We start from the raw sequence: 15354 nt of genomic DNA, 5'->3' as shown, positions 1-15354 counted from the left end.
TTGAATTTCCCCCGCGGTCGGGATTTTCTAAGAGACTTGGAAAACGGACCTTTCATCTCCACCTCTGCAATAAGGGCGAAATTCCCGAGCGCGTGTATGGGATTATGGACCAAACGTCGGGCCGATATTCCGAGTTCTTCGTACGGTACCGAGCTGGAAATAAATCCAAATCGCGATTGAAAAATTCGGCAATGGTGAAAATGTTAATTAGGAGAGTCCTTGGTACTTATTGTTAATTTTTTTTATTTAATTCTTTCAGAGCAATCGACCTCCGAAGTCGAGCAAGGAGCCGGAGATCAACTTTGCTGAGGTGAAGTACCGAGTGGCCGTGAGGTACTTGGTGAAAAGGAGCAAGAAATTCGGCTACGGACCCAGGAAAATCAGGATCTCGACGAAGGGGCTCAGGACGAAGGTGGATACCCCCGAGAGACGAGAGGTCCAGGTCGAGAGGAAGATGGAGAGGCCTCCCGAGCAGCTTCTTTATCTTGGCTTGTATCCCAGGAGGAAGGAAGAGGAGCCTCGAAGGTCCCGGAAGAAGGAGGAGCACGATAAGGACGACTTCGAGTTTTGCAAGCCGCAAATCTTCGAGTGCAATATCTGCTACAAGATATTCTTCCACAAACTGGTGTACAGAGGTCACATGATCAAGCATATTCGTAACGATTCCGTAAAGTGCCCCAATTGCGACAAGACGTTCCTCTCGGGGTTCGCGAAGAGGAAGCACGTGGCATCCTGTCAAGGATAATTTATTGAAAATTTCCTATTTGTTATTCCCGACAAATCGCCTTAAAAGACGTCGCGCCTCGGATTTTCTACTAAATTTCTAGAATTTATTGCTCCAATCTTGTCTTTTACATGACTTTTGTCACTTCTGCGAATGTAATTACCAGTGATAAAAATGAACATGCGAAATGTACCGTACATGCCGTCTAGTTTTAACAATGACCGTACTTGTGTAGAATAGTGACAAAATTGTATTTCGTTAATTATCAAATTGTGTGATTGGAAGATCGAAATTGTTAATAAATTCTTCCGAAGGAAATGGAAAGGTAGTTTACGCGAATTTAATTACTTGGTCATTTAGGGCCCTTTGTTGCGCTTCTCTGTTGTATTAAATAAATGCGGCTTGTGGTAGAGAACGAAATTCGATGTTTAGATATACTAGTGGATGTCTTTTGACAAATATATTTTTCCATGTTTTGAACATTATGTTGTGTACTCATTTTACTCAATACCGGGTTTATTGTGTAAGAGCGTATAAACGGGCGACGAGGGTTCGAAATTTCCGAAAAATTTTATGAACCTCTGGCCAAAGTCATAAGTATGACTCATTGTCAGAAATGACTCAGACTTAAGTCTCTGTACTTTGACCGAAGAAATGATTTTCTCAGGTCGCACGAAGAGAAGTTACAGAGAAAAGGACTTTCAATACGTATATTTCAAGTGTGAAAATTCTTAGTACATGACAGAGTATGAAGAAAAATATGAAACACATAATTTTACAAATCGTGCGCTCGACAATGGCAGTCGTCAAACTCCTTAATTCCATTACAAAATATACGATTGTTAACCCTCGATTAATTTAAAGTACATTCGAGTTACATGAGTTCACCGATTTCCACGTAACAGGAATTTTAATCACCGGACACGAAACTCAAAATTCGCTCCAGGCAGAAACCTTACATTACTTCCTATATACTCAGCCACATATGTAAACTAAACACTTATACATAAAGTACGAAGCTGACTGCCGCACACGTTCCAGAAAACAATTACATTAATTTTCCCGCGCCCCGTAACAATTAAAAAAATAAATCTCTCCCCGAGCTCCTTCTTCCGGCTCGAATCCTTCCCAACTCCAGAATGTTTAATTGTCCAACAATTCCATTTGTTGCATCTCGAAAATAATTTCCGCCGTGTCTTATCCGTCAAAGTTGCACATTCAATCGGCTGAGTCGCCGTCAGCCCTTAAATTCGACATTAGCCAATTAAAAAAAAAATGTACAAAATTCACCAAATGTACAGAATATACAAAATGTACAAGAAAATAAGTGCATCTAATTACAATGTCCGTCGATCCAGTTTCTTATTGCATTTTAGCAATGCCCAGAAATCGTGACCAGATTTCTAGAGGGGAAATGGAAATAATTGAAGTGTCTCCTCAGTCCTCCCAGGGATCTTACTCCGCACTTGCAATAAGGACATCGCAATTGATCCTTAACATGGCGCACTTGATGTTTACGGCTTGCCACTCTGCTGTAAAACGTTTTCGGGCAGTAAAGGCAGGAATAGATTTTCGGAACGGCGAAAACCGTGTCTTCTTCATTGTTCCCGCCATTTCCCCGGGATTTTTCTACACCCTGATCGTTTTTTACAAAGACAAACTCTCGAGACTCTTTGACGAGACACTCGAAATCGATGAAGATCTCATCGCTGGTGTCGAAAATCGTCCTCGGGGGACTCTCAACGACCTCCGGATTTTCAATTATCGAAGTACTGGAACTTTTAACGGGGCTGGGAGTGATCTCGAAATCCGACAAATCAAAATTCCCCTCATCGAACTGTTCGACGCAAAGCGATCCGAGATTATCGTCGAAAAGCGCCAGAAGCTGGATAAAAAAGAAATAATTGTTAAAACTTTATTTTGTAATTCAAGAGATGTGCAAATAGAATCAAGTTAATTATTTCCCCTCGACAGAAGTAATCGAGAATATAACAAAAAAAATAGCATGGAATTTTTTTCACATTTCGACGATATCATATTCCGGTAATGTGTTTTTAATTTACGAATGGAAAAATAATGTTTAAAGTTACCTCGTAATTAATGTCGAACAGCGTCGATGACTCCACTTCGGCCAAGGACATTTTTACAATTTTTGGAAAGTTTTGGAATACGCGACTTGAAAATTTGTATATTTTTTCTGAGCGTCGGCGATTTTCTGTGTTTGCACTTTGCAAGAGGGCGAAGTGCTATTCCGACAGTGTCAAGGGTCCGACTCTTGACGCTCAGGGGAACAATCGACAAATAATCTCCAAAAGGAAGGTCTATAGGCATTTATGCCAATTTAGGGGACCCTTTTCCAAAAGGGTGGGGGAAATTTTCGCGAAAAGTCCGCCACCGACTCCGCCCAAATATCTTGGAGGGGGGTATTTCAAAATCGGCGCCAATTCCGCCGACATGAACTAAACTGCCTTAAACATGTTCCCAAACCCCATACAATTTAAATACACAATATCGAATTGATATTGCAAAATTTGGAGGAGTTAAATTAATGCGCAATGCCCTTGCACTAACAGGGAACGCAAGTAAGGACATATTTCTCAAAGAGGAAACATTGATATGCAAAGTGCGACGAGCGCAGGCTTCGCAAATATTTCTAAATAATTTCTAAACAATTGTTAGATAATTTGTAAATTATTTCTAGGTCCTCCAGAGGGTGATCCTCGGTTTAGGAAGCAAGGAGGAATAATTTCCAGATTTGGAACGGCACATCGTGGAATTGTTCTCCATTGTCCAAGGCATGTTGCGGTATGATCGCGACAAGACTCGAAGCTAGATCGTGAGGTACTTAGCAAGTGGGTGGGTCCAAAGTGATCTCGTTCTCATACATAAAACATGTAGAGCCACATTATGTGTTGCCCTGCCACGTTTCCCGTACATATACATCGAAGACCTTCGAGGTAGTTCGTATATCCCGGCGCACCTTCTAGGTGTCCGTATACTTCCTGTCGGAAGAAGATGCATCGTCAATTTATTTACAAGAAAGATCGACTTCTACGCCTAAGATGACGCTTTGAACCCTGCTGATATATTTTAATCGATCTATATAAACATATGAAATTTATGGAAAAATGAGGTATCGAATGACCAAAAAAAAATTAAAGGTCGACAATTCGAGTAAAATAAATTTGCTGATCGTGGAGTGGATTTATAGTTACTCGTGAGGGCTTTCATTGGTTTTCATCCCAAATGAAGGGAAGAAATTAATTCCAGAGGGCTACGTTTCAGTAAAGAGACGCAGCGCTTCCTCGAGACTCGTGATCTTGCTTGAGACGCAACCTCGGAGACTTCGATTTCGCGAAATCTCGTAATTGCGAGTAATTAAATTCGTTCGTAAGACTTTATGCACCTGGACGCAGCTCGATCACTGTCCAGAGTGCAAGTCAATGCCTTCGATCATACCGAAAAATGAAGTTCAAGTGGAACGATCGGTAATTTGCTTAGCAATGCGGAGGCCGCTTAAGGCCTCTCTTGGAGGTAACCGATGTCTACCGTACGAATCTAATTTGCATATCAGATTATCGATCGGAGTCAATCTTTGGGGGTCGGCAACCTGCTGCACGCGTCCGAAGGGAATCGGTCCGGCCATAATATTGATTTCTCGGTTGTTCATATTTTCCCCGACGCTGTAAGAAGTCCCTAAAAAAGCAACGCGTCCACCATGAAATTACGACTCGGTGCGTCCCGCTGCCAAAATTGAGAAAAAGGAGAATCTCAGCCCGGAGAAAATAATAAACCACTCCTCCCGTTGCGAGGTTAAGGAAGCGAAGGACCGAGACAAATTATGCAATCAAACTGGAACGATTTGTCACTTGAAAAAAAAAATATATATATACGGTGATCATAATAAATTCCAAAATTTCTCACAAAATGGAATTCAAAATTCGTTCTTGCGTTCACAACTAAATTATATATAAATTATGTATATACGTATAAATATTATATAGAATACAGAAATTATGAAAACTAGTGAAGCTGGCAATTTTTTTATTATTTCATCCTTTTTGACCGAGCCAAGTAGGAGGTATGAAATTTATTGGCAAATTTTCACTTCCAGTTCTAGACTCACGCCGTTTACAAGGCTTCGTTTAGGTCTCGTAAAACGAGATAGAGATCACAGAAACGTCAACCCTAAATCGCCTTAGCGGCCAAACAGACTGGATTTCTCATTATCCTGGACGTAAGGAACATCCTGCAGGTGCATCCTTTTGGCCTCGCCGTTTTGGAAAACCCGCAAATTTCCCTGGATAAATCCCGTTTGTCGAGCACCGATATAAGCCGTAACACCTGAATCCCATTTCCTGTCCATGGGGGGTCTCCGCAAAAGGTTAAGGGTGTCATAACGAGCAGGTATTGAACCCCGTACCATTACTTTCGGTACGTGTGCCATTTCCCCTGCACGAGCCATCTCCATTTTTGGAGAAACTGCTGATTTCCACTTATTGCTAATATTTCCCCCTCTGGTTAAATGAAATATTTAAATAATATATATTTTATTTACAGATGCAAGAGTGACTCATTTCCTGTCGGCAGGAGTAGTACTAAAGGGTCCAGGGTGTCTTCGTGGACAGGTACGAAACCCCGTACCATTTTCTTTGTATGTACGCGTGCCATTGTTCCTGCTACTGGCATTGTGCACCGAGGAATATCACTTTTCGCAATTTTACCCAAATATTTATAGGAGAGTGCGGCAAGTCCACGACCTTAAATCCCACTTTCCGTTATCGGGAAACCCCATAGGCGGTTTATGGTGCCATAATCACCAGGTAAGAACCCTTGTAAGCCTCCCCTCGGTGCGTGTGCCGTTGCCCCTGCGATTTCTCCTCAAATGATCGACTTTCAACTTGAATTTTGCGAACGAATACTTCTCAAATATTTATTGCAACAATTGAAGTTCGAATATTTCCGCCGCGTTGGGCTGAAATATTTAATACCAAGGATATACACTTTATTAAAAATGAAATTTCTCATAAAGTCATTCATGCATTGGCTAAATTGCACGCTGATTTAAATCGTTTCCCCAAATTTATCATTTTAATTAATTTTACCCTTAAATTGTATCATTTTCAGGGGTCTAAAACGAGGGAGAAAAATCTGCTTTCCTGTTATTTAAAGTACCTGAACTTTCTCATCAATTTCAACACGCGTAGTCACCCTCAGGTGCACTCGAGTGCAAGTGCATTCGAGGTGCGACGCCGATCGCGTGCACCGTTGACACGGTCATCCGCGTCATGTACACGATTCAATGTCACGTCATTTCCCCATTGACACGATGACTCTTGTGCACGATTACCTTCGCAAGTAATTCTCACGAATGAACGCGTTGACACGTGGTATGTCACACCGAAGGTGCATGTTCGACTCCTAGAACAATTTTCCGCCAAATGTGTCGAAAGAGTACATGAAATAGATAATCCGTCATGTACGTGTCATGTGATTGTCATGGGGTACCAGAACATTTCCACACATTTTCCTATTAAAAAAAAAAAAAAAACAACGAACAGGAATTTTTCTTTCCGGAGTACCAACAATTTTGACACATTTTAATTGTAAAAAGTTGTCACTTAAAATTGTCATCGGATAAGAGATCTCGTCCTTATCACTCACAATGGATACAAAAGGTGGACACTTTGTAGGTGCTTGTTTAGATTCATTAATCAACGAGGGCTTGCGTGTACTTGCACATCTACAGATTCGCGTACTCGAGGAAACGCGTACAATTATGCGTCCTCCACCTACACTAAACGGCTTATGGAAATTAATGCGGTGTATGGAAATTGATCGGGTACAAGTTCGCGCTGCGTATGCACCGGGACCACCCAGAGATGAGCCGCTGCATCTCGGGGACTTCACGCCGATGCACTTTACACAGAGCGAACCGGTGCATCTCGTTGACTGCACCTCGTCTCGTGAAGAGACACCCTCGTCCACGTGTCTACGCGGAAAAAAAATAAAAAAATAAAAATAAATGCATTAAACCAAAGAAATATTTCGTCAATTCAAGGAATTATTTCACTGGAATGAACTGGAATTAATCGCCATAATTCCGAAAAAAAGAAAGAGTCAGTAAAATAATTAATTGAATTAACAAAGTGTCTCCTCGGTTAAATGAATTTTTTTCCTCGGGGTATACCGAGCGAGAAAATGTCCCTGTGATTAATAAAATAAGATCGAATGAAATTAGAGTGAATTTACGAACATTACTGAATTATTTTTAATATCTGTTAATTTTCTGTGCGTAGACGCGTAAACCTCCGATTTCTTAGGATTGTTTAACGACAAGGTCTTGGACTTTTGTAAGCTAGGAAGAGACGGTTGTCCCTTTTACTTCAACCCCGTAATTTATCCTCCCAACAGGGAATACATTATTAATGAATGTTATCAATAATTCATCGAGGCCGCGATCGCCGGTACCGCTCCTGTAATCGAGCCTAGAAAGCGTGGACGTCCCTCTTGTTCGCACTTGGGTCTTTTTCTGCCTTTTAATTCGCCAGCCCTTTAATTTCTCGCGTCGTCGCCCGATCGTCCAGGAAATTGGCTTCCACGAAAATAACGTACCGATGCACGAAAACGGGCATTACCCATAGTCACTCTCAATAACGACTCTTGTGAACGCGAGATGGCGGCCATCTTGAAGTCCCCCCAAGATGGCGCCCAACGATCAGCTGGGAATTTTTCTACACACTCTTTACACACGTCTCGATGCATTCCACCCGGTGCAATCCCCTGCAAGTGAATGATTCCCTTTTTTACTTTTCATTTCTTCCCATCCCGGAGCTCGGAAGTGGCGCATCTGCGATTATTCCCACGTTCAACATCGCAGGTGATAACCGCGAGTCGAACGTCTTCGGACGTCTCTCCACGGGAGTCGATAAGATCGAGGAATTTCTCGACCTCGAGGAGAGACGTTCTTTCGGTTATCTTTCTCGAGTAATTTCCATGAAACGCGACAACCGACCACTCGATTCCACCGAATGCAAATCGCCTCGAGCACCGAGGGAGGTAGTACTTGGGAAGTAAGTACAGGTTGACGTATGTGTGAGTGTGTGGGGCTCGTATGAACAGTCACACATGTATTGCAAGTGTTCTTACGAGGTAAGTACTTGTCGGGGAATTTTTAAGACTCGTATCAATGGTCACATATGCACATATAAATGTACTTGTCGTGTAAGTACGATTTGAGTAAGTCTATTTATGCAATTTCCAGGCATAAGGGGATTTCTTTTTCCCTTCCGTCGCTATATCTTGGTTTTTAAGTACCAGAGGAAATTGATATCGGAGGGAGGCGCGATAAGGGAACAAATCAATTACTTGACAAAGTAACCGACGGAGTGATAAAGCTTCCCACAAGGAACGCAAACCTCGCGAAGCGTTCGACCGTCGATCGTTCCGATGGAGGATCGATCGCGATCGCGTTTTCTCTCGGATCCTTCAGGTTCGCGTGGCAGGTCCATAACTCTCGATTAATCTCGATTATCTCGATCCGAACAACCGATCGACCGCCCTTCGTCATTTGTCTCCCGACCTCTCGATCTGGCGAGTGGTCAGTGATATCTCTAAGTAAATTCAGTGATACCCTTAATGACCCCCTAAACAAATTCTTTAGAATAAATCAACTACATCCTTAATTTGACAATAAGAAAAAAATGTCACTCGAAAAATTGCCAGGTGTCATTTATAAAATTTTTCTGAAATCTCACTGAGTGAAATTTCATATTTATGGGTAAGAAGACTTTTAATTTTTATGTATAAATTCTAATTCTATCGGGACCTTTTTTAGAGTTTTCACGGTTTCGTGGTGACATTTACGGGTTGACTAAGAAATTAAGTGATTTCTTTTTTTTTTTTCCGCGGATCCACAATAATCGAGCGACTCGAGTTCTGGTCCAGGAGCGCCCGAGTGCAAGGCCCTTGCAAAGTGCACTCGTGCATTCGATATGCATCTCGCGAACATCGCGAAAGCGGCTCGCGAAAGGCGCAGGGACTCGCACGACCGAGTCCGGGGACATTTTATGGGGCCCTTTATTGCTCGATCGTCCCTTTCCTTTGTCGGCGAGCTGCCGAGCGATCTCACCTTCTCACCGATAGGACGACAACCCGGAATTTCTGCGTTTCTTCAAGTTTCTCGATAACGATATCGTAATTTTTTTTATTTAAAGCGCTACTCAACGAAACCTTTTCTTCGCCAAATTAATTGTAAAAGCGTATTAAATAACAAAAAGCGTATTAATCAAGGAATTTATACATTTTCGGTGCAGTAATATGGAAGAAAATTGTCACACGAAATAATCCCCTAGACTCTAAGTGTCACCTGTTAACATGTCGGCATTGGCTTCTAAAGTATGGCAGAGAATTGCTGCCATGACATCGAGAACGAAGCTTCAGGAAATATAAACAACCCGCGACAACCCGAGTCCGGCATTAAGAGGCGCCAACCGAGTTGCACATTTTGTTGCACCGACGGTGTCGGCGAAAACCGTCGCAAAGTCGTTAAAACGTATCGTAACATCGTTGAAACATGCCTAGGTACGCGCGCCTCCGCGTCGATAAATTATAAGTGAAAAATAAAGCCCGGCGATAAAATTAATTGAAATCTCCCCGCCTCTGCCGCGTCGCCACCTGTTGCACCGAGATGCATTTAACGCCGCCAGTTGAAATTCTGTAAAATCCAGAATGACGTTTCTCCCCCTTCAATGAGACATCTCGATCGTACCAAACTCCTGGAATTAATTTCTGGGAATTAATTGAAATTAATGATAGACATTGCGCGGACAGTTTGGACCTCGGAAAGGTAAACCGAGGGAAAAGACTTGATTGAGCCAAAAAAGATACTCTGTTAATTCCAGAAATTAATTATTTCACTGAAATAAACCGTGAGAATTCCGGAGAAACGTCTCAATTTATCCGGGGTGATTTTAGAGAAATTATGATTCTTGGAATTAAATCAATATTTCTTCGGTTGGATATTTTTTCCAGGGTATACAACTGCAGCTTGCAATTCGGTGCAGCTGGATTCTATGCTTTTCTTCATTTTACTCGCACTTTCAATTATTTCCCGACCGTGTGAAACATTCCATCGCGAGTTACGTACCCAGAGGCTCCTTCGGGATTCGAACTCTGTGGCAGGATTTTCAATTGAAAAATCCCCGTCTATGTGGGGGATAAATTTCCCCGGTGGAAATCGTACGTTTCCCTGGGCCCCTTTCGGTTTAGGACTTAAACTATCGGACGGTCGTCAAATTGCAAATACATGGAAATAAATTTCCAGACTCCTGTTGCGAGATCCGCCCACGCGAGTTTCGCCGATGGAAGACTCTCACGGGTAGGCAAGAAAGCTAGGCAAGAGAGAGAAGAGGAGAAAGTAAAGAGAAGCGAATAAAATAAAGAGAAGAAACGGCGAAGGAAAATCACCGAGTCCGATAAGCAGAAAAATGGAAAAATGAACAGTACCGAGTATATAAAAAATATCGAAATTAAAAAAAAACCACCTATCTTTGATTTCGAATCGACGAATGATCGATGCAAAAATATGATCTTCATCTAAACTCCAAGATGAACGGCGAGTTTCAAATTTTCCCATCCCCTTAAGACTATCATTTCGTGGTAGGAATTTCATGAAATTCCATTTGGCATATTTCCAGGGGCCCGAGAGGTGCGTTTCTCCCGGTGATAATTCGTACCCTTTATCATCGTCCAGAGAGTGGGATGGAGATTCCGTTATCAGCCGGGAGATCATCTCGCGATGATCGCTCGCGAGCCCTCAACAGTGGTTTATCATCGGGAGGTCCGATCGATAAGAAAAGCGACCCAAGAAGGTATCATCGTTGACCCCAAGAAATGAGTTATCACCGGCACTACCGAATCTTATCAGACGGTGCAACATGAATCTCCAAATAAATCCCTGGCACCCATAAACCCTGAATTTCCGGAAATAATTTGATACTATACATTCAAGTACTTTTTTGTATGAAATATGAAATTTCATGGGTGTCAAAACCTTTCCTTTAGTCTCCACATTCGCGATGTAAAGTTTGAAACGATTCGGTACACCCAGCTCGGAGAAAAGTTTCGCGACGAGGGACTCTGTCACTTTGGCACCCCCTTAAGGTGGTGGAATACGTTTATGTCCGGCAGTGTACATCTAGGATCTCGGTAGAAAATCTCCGGAAACGGCATGAAAATTTACCTTAGGCAGGTATCTGCCCACCTCTCGCGTGGGTATCCACCTGCGTATCGGAGATGAATCCTTCTTGCATCCCGAGAGTGCAATCGAGTCTTCCACTCCCAGTCGGAGGGTGCAGCTGCAAGTGCACTTCTTCCTCCAGCCCCTCCGATCAGGAAGGAGACGATAAATCATCCCGATGACGGTGGACGTCATCGAGGACCTGATCGCGATCGTGAATAAATCCTTGCCGGGTACGAACAAATGAAAAAACCAACGCAAAAGAAGAATGAACACCTGTGAGATCCCATTACGAGTGTTGGAAAATCAACTGATAAATTCGTCTTTGGTCTCTTTATATCCGTCTTGAAACCGTCTTTCTAGGATGCTCTTTCCTCGACGAAGGCGTCAAGAGACACGGCGTTTCCTGATTCGGTTTCGCAAGCCAAGGAAAGATGATACCGACCGTCAAAGGTGTCCGGATCACGAGTTCGCTTTCTCGCGAGACTTTGAGAGTAATCCTATCTCTTCGTGGTCCAAGACGATATATCTCAGGGATACGAGGAGGTATAGAAGATTTTTCAGTTTTCATATATATATATATTTTTTTTTTCACGGGGCACATTTCATATTTTTCACATTTTTCCTGGGGCATATTTCATATTTCTCGGGTTTTTTTATGTTATTAATATTTTTTGTACTCCAATGGAGTATCTCGCGAACGGTATCCGGCATCGACCAGAAGGAATGGATCGAAGATTTTCCATGTCTCGAAATAAGAGAAAAGAAGGCACAAGGGACACTCGCAGTTTACGATCGCGATCGGGACCTAACGAGATGCTGGACCAAGTCGCCTTTCCCTCCTGGTAGTCTTTATATTTGCGGCGAATCTCGCGTAAATACGCTCGCGTGGGCGGATAGAAACGCGCAGATCGCGATCTTGAGGAAGGAATCGGCAACCCGAGGCCTGGATCTCGTTGGAATTCCCTCTGGAATTTGAAAAATCCTAACACTCCGGAAATCTGCGCGGGGGGTCCTTCGTGGGAATTATTTCCTGGATCCGCATCTAAGAGTTGCATTTGCATTAAAAGTTGCATTCGCATCCAAGAGTTGCATTTGCATTAAAAGTTGCATTCGCATCCAAGAGTTGCATTTGCATTAAAAGTTGCATTTGCATGAAAAGTTGCATTCACATCAAAAAATTGCATTCGCATTAAAAGTTGCATTCGCATCCAAAAGTTGCATTCCCATTAAAAGTTGCACGCGCATCCAAGAGTTGCATTCACATCCAAAAGTAGCACTCGCCGCGGGATAAACGGGAGCGAAATAAACGGGAAACGCGAGATAATCCCTCGGCACGAAATATACAGCCTTATTAAACTCTGCCAGCCTCGTGTTTAACACGGGGCGTTAAAATCGCGCTACATTAATTATGTCACATAAACCTCGGTCGGGCTTGCTTTTAGCGCGTGTCCCGATTTTTCCCGACCGAGTCGAGGGACGATAAGCCGACCATGAATACTTAATGCACCGGCCACTGCAGTTGCACTTTCGTTCCCTCGCACCACTCCTGGGAGTATTATTTATTTCCCCTCTTTTTCCATTATTCTATAACCAAACATTTATCCCACATCTACTAATCACCCCCTATTTCCTTAATTCGCATATAGGATTTTTTACAAAGACCTTAAATGTTTTTTTTTTTTTTTTTTTTTTTTTTTCGTAGAGAACCGATATGTGATATCAGGCCCGAGTGGAGGGATTTTTCTCTTTCCTCGCGAATTATCACCGAGAGCCGTAATTGACAGGGCATCGTAACCCGCAATTTCTCCGGCATTTGTTACCTAACATCCCGATTTTAAAAGTACTACCCGGCATCTCGGTACCTTTATTTACTCGTTCGTTATCGCACACGTAACATCGCATAGCGCTACGAGGTGATTGCACGAAATGTCTGGCGTTAAATGCCAAGAATGCAGATCCTTCCTTCTGTCATTTTCGGAATTTATCGCCGCGATAAATATTAACCGTAAAGAATGCCGGCAAACTACCGGATATGACTCGGTACTTCGTTGTCGGGTGCCTGAAATCCCCAGTGTCGGTACTGGCAATTTTCCCCGGGTTTTCGCATTTTATTACATTACAGTAATTATTTTATACCGGCGTACTGCCGATAAATCCGTCGTTTTACGTCCAGGTTATTACCCCGGAGCTGACCGATTGCGTTATCGAAAATTAACCCGTAAATGTCAGCTCTAAGTGTCCGAAAGAAAAGTTTCCAGGTCGAGCTTTCCCGCTTTTCATTTTTAGAGTAAGAATCATTTTTAGAGTAAGTAAGAATCTTTCGGTTCTTTTGATAGGCCGATTTTGCGTGACACCACGTGGTGATAAGACGCTTGTTCCGTGGAAATTATGAGATACATTCGGGAATTGTCCCCTGGGGAGCCGAATGATTGCAATTTATGGCAGTCTTCAGGTCTACGACCATCTACAAGGCCGATTCTTCAACTTCTTCAGCTTCTTCAGCCTCGAGCTACTTGAATCAACATACACCTCCCTAACCCTTTCATCGCTGAGCCCATTTGGCGTAAGGGCGAATTTCATAAGGACGTCCTAGCGATATTGGACCAAACGTCGGACGCACTTATTGGTCCATATCGCTGAAAGGGTTAAGGTACCGGAATGAAAAAAAAAGTTCAAATAGCAATTTTTCCAAATTTCATGAACCACTCTGAAGAGACGAGCCACCGATCAGGGTCTCATAATTTGTAACATGTAACTTGTGACAATAAAAATTCATATTCCGGGGTAATCATAACGTGGCATGCAAAAGTCCATTGACAAAATTCATTGGCTCACCCAAGCAGCCATCCTGAGACAGTCCATAGTGGTCCTCGTTGCACCTGTCGCACCGAAACCCGGAAACGCCGTCGTTGCACTTGCACTCCCCGGAAACTGCATCGCAGACCTCTTCAATGGCGCCGATTCCACATTCGCACTCGAGACAACCAGCGGTGACATTGCCATAACCCTCGATACAAGAAGAACAATCTCTTCCGGTAAAAAGTAATCCGCACTGACACTGGCCGGTCACCGGGTCGCAGATAATCGACTTGCTGCCGATCTTGCTGCAGTTGCAAGCTGCATTAAAAGTAAAAAAGAAAGAAATTAGTGTAACGTTTTCTCATGCATATATGTAAAGAAACACTTAAACGTTTAACTTAATGCAACCAGGAATTACAACACTTACGCATGCAGTTCTGCTGCAACGGGTCCCCGTAATGCGCTTCTTTGCACTTGTCGCACTTCCAGCCTTCCGTATTACCTCGACACTCCAAACAACGTCCTGTGTCCTGCTCGCAAGGACCTCCATTGCAAGGACACTCCTTGCAAGTACCTCCAGGAATCGAAGGGCTGCCGAAATATCCGACATCGCAGCTGGAAATAAGAAAGAATAATGATTTGCACGGTTTGTACGGTACAATTGTATTTTATTTTCATGTTCTAGGGTCAGGATGGAGGTAATGGATGTTTTATACGGTCTAATTATTCATTTTTATTCATTTTAAATCATTTTACCTTTCGCAGTGGTCTCCTGTGTATCCTTTAGGACACTGTGTACAGACGTACCCTCCTTCGAGATTCGACAAATCGTCCAGTTGACATCTAGGACTGAAGTTATTAGACTCTAGTGTCAATGGACAGGCGCATCTCTTGCAGTCATTAGGTGCACCGACAATTGCATCGCCGTAATAACCAGGTGCACAGCGATCGCAATTCGGCCCTGTTGTGTTGTGCTCGCAGCTCTGGAAAATTGAATAATCAGCGATATTAATTCATTATCTAGGGTAATTACCCAAGAAAAAGGGGGTAACGTTGGTAATTGAGGAAGGTGTGATTACAAAGAATCAATTCCTTATCATATATATTCCCATCCGATGGTAAAACAGAAGTAATGCACAGGAGCTAGGTGTGCCAATAGAGGAGCTTTACCAACACTCGATAGTCTTATCTGCGAGCCAGCTCAGTCGGTAAAAGCGATTGAAATTATTATCTCGAAATATGAATTATTTCAGGAAATATCCGAGGGAGATTACTTACGCCGCATTCGCCTGTGGCTAGATCGCAAGTGCCGGAATGCCCGTTGCAATTGCATCTCATGCACAAATGTCGATCCTGGTGATCAGACCCGTTGGTGACGATCTTAACATATCCCCAGGAACACTTTTCACAGGAAAGTCCTGCATATCCTTCAGGACACTCGCATTTCTCCACCATACTCTCGTTATCCTGCGCCTCGCTTTTCTCCCCGACTGGCAAAACTGCCGATAAAAGTCTGCAATTGAAAAGAAAATCGTTATTACTCGGAAAGTTTGGCCGGAAAAAAAAAATTGAAGTCCTATGAAAATCC

At 42.9% G+C, this 15354-nt stretch overlaps 1 protein-coding gene across 1 annotated transcript in view; it reads right to left on the bottom strand.

The window, feature by feature from the left end:
* Positions 1-13755: 13755 nt before the first annotated feature.
* Positions 13756-15354, bottom strand: part of LOC111674072 (laminin subunit alpha-1-like) — a 35478-nt gene continuing 33879 nt past the window's right edge. The window contains exons 10-13 of the mRNA XM_023433094.1: positions 15045-15279; positions 14523-14749; positions 14194-14381; positions 13756-14084 (exon numbers count right to left, since the gene is read on the bottom strand). Coding sequence (XP_023288862.1) covers positions 13756-14084; positions 14194-14381; positions 14523-14749; positions 15045-15279 — 979 coding nt within the window. The remainder of the gene's footprint in view (positions 14085-14193; positions 14382-14522; positions 14750-15044; positions 15280-15354) is intronic.

The sequence above is a fragment of the Orussus abietinus genome, unplaced genomic scaffold (genome assembly GCF_000612105.2).
Source record: "Orussus abietinus isolate OABI.00-Male unplaced genomic scaffold, Oabi_2.0 scaffold16, whole genome shotgun sequence".
In the NCBI taxonomy this organism is placed as follows: domain Eukaryota; kingdom Metazoa; phylum Arthropoda; class Insecta; order Hymenoptera; family Orussidae; genus Orussus; species Orussus abietinus.
The sequence above is the reverse complement of the archived record's forward strand: the minus strand, read 5'-3'. Positions and strand labels throughout refer to the sequence as shown.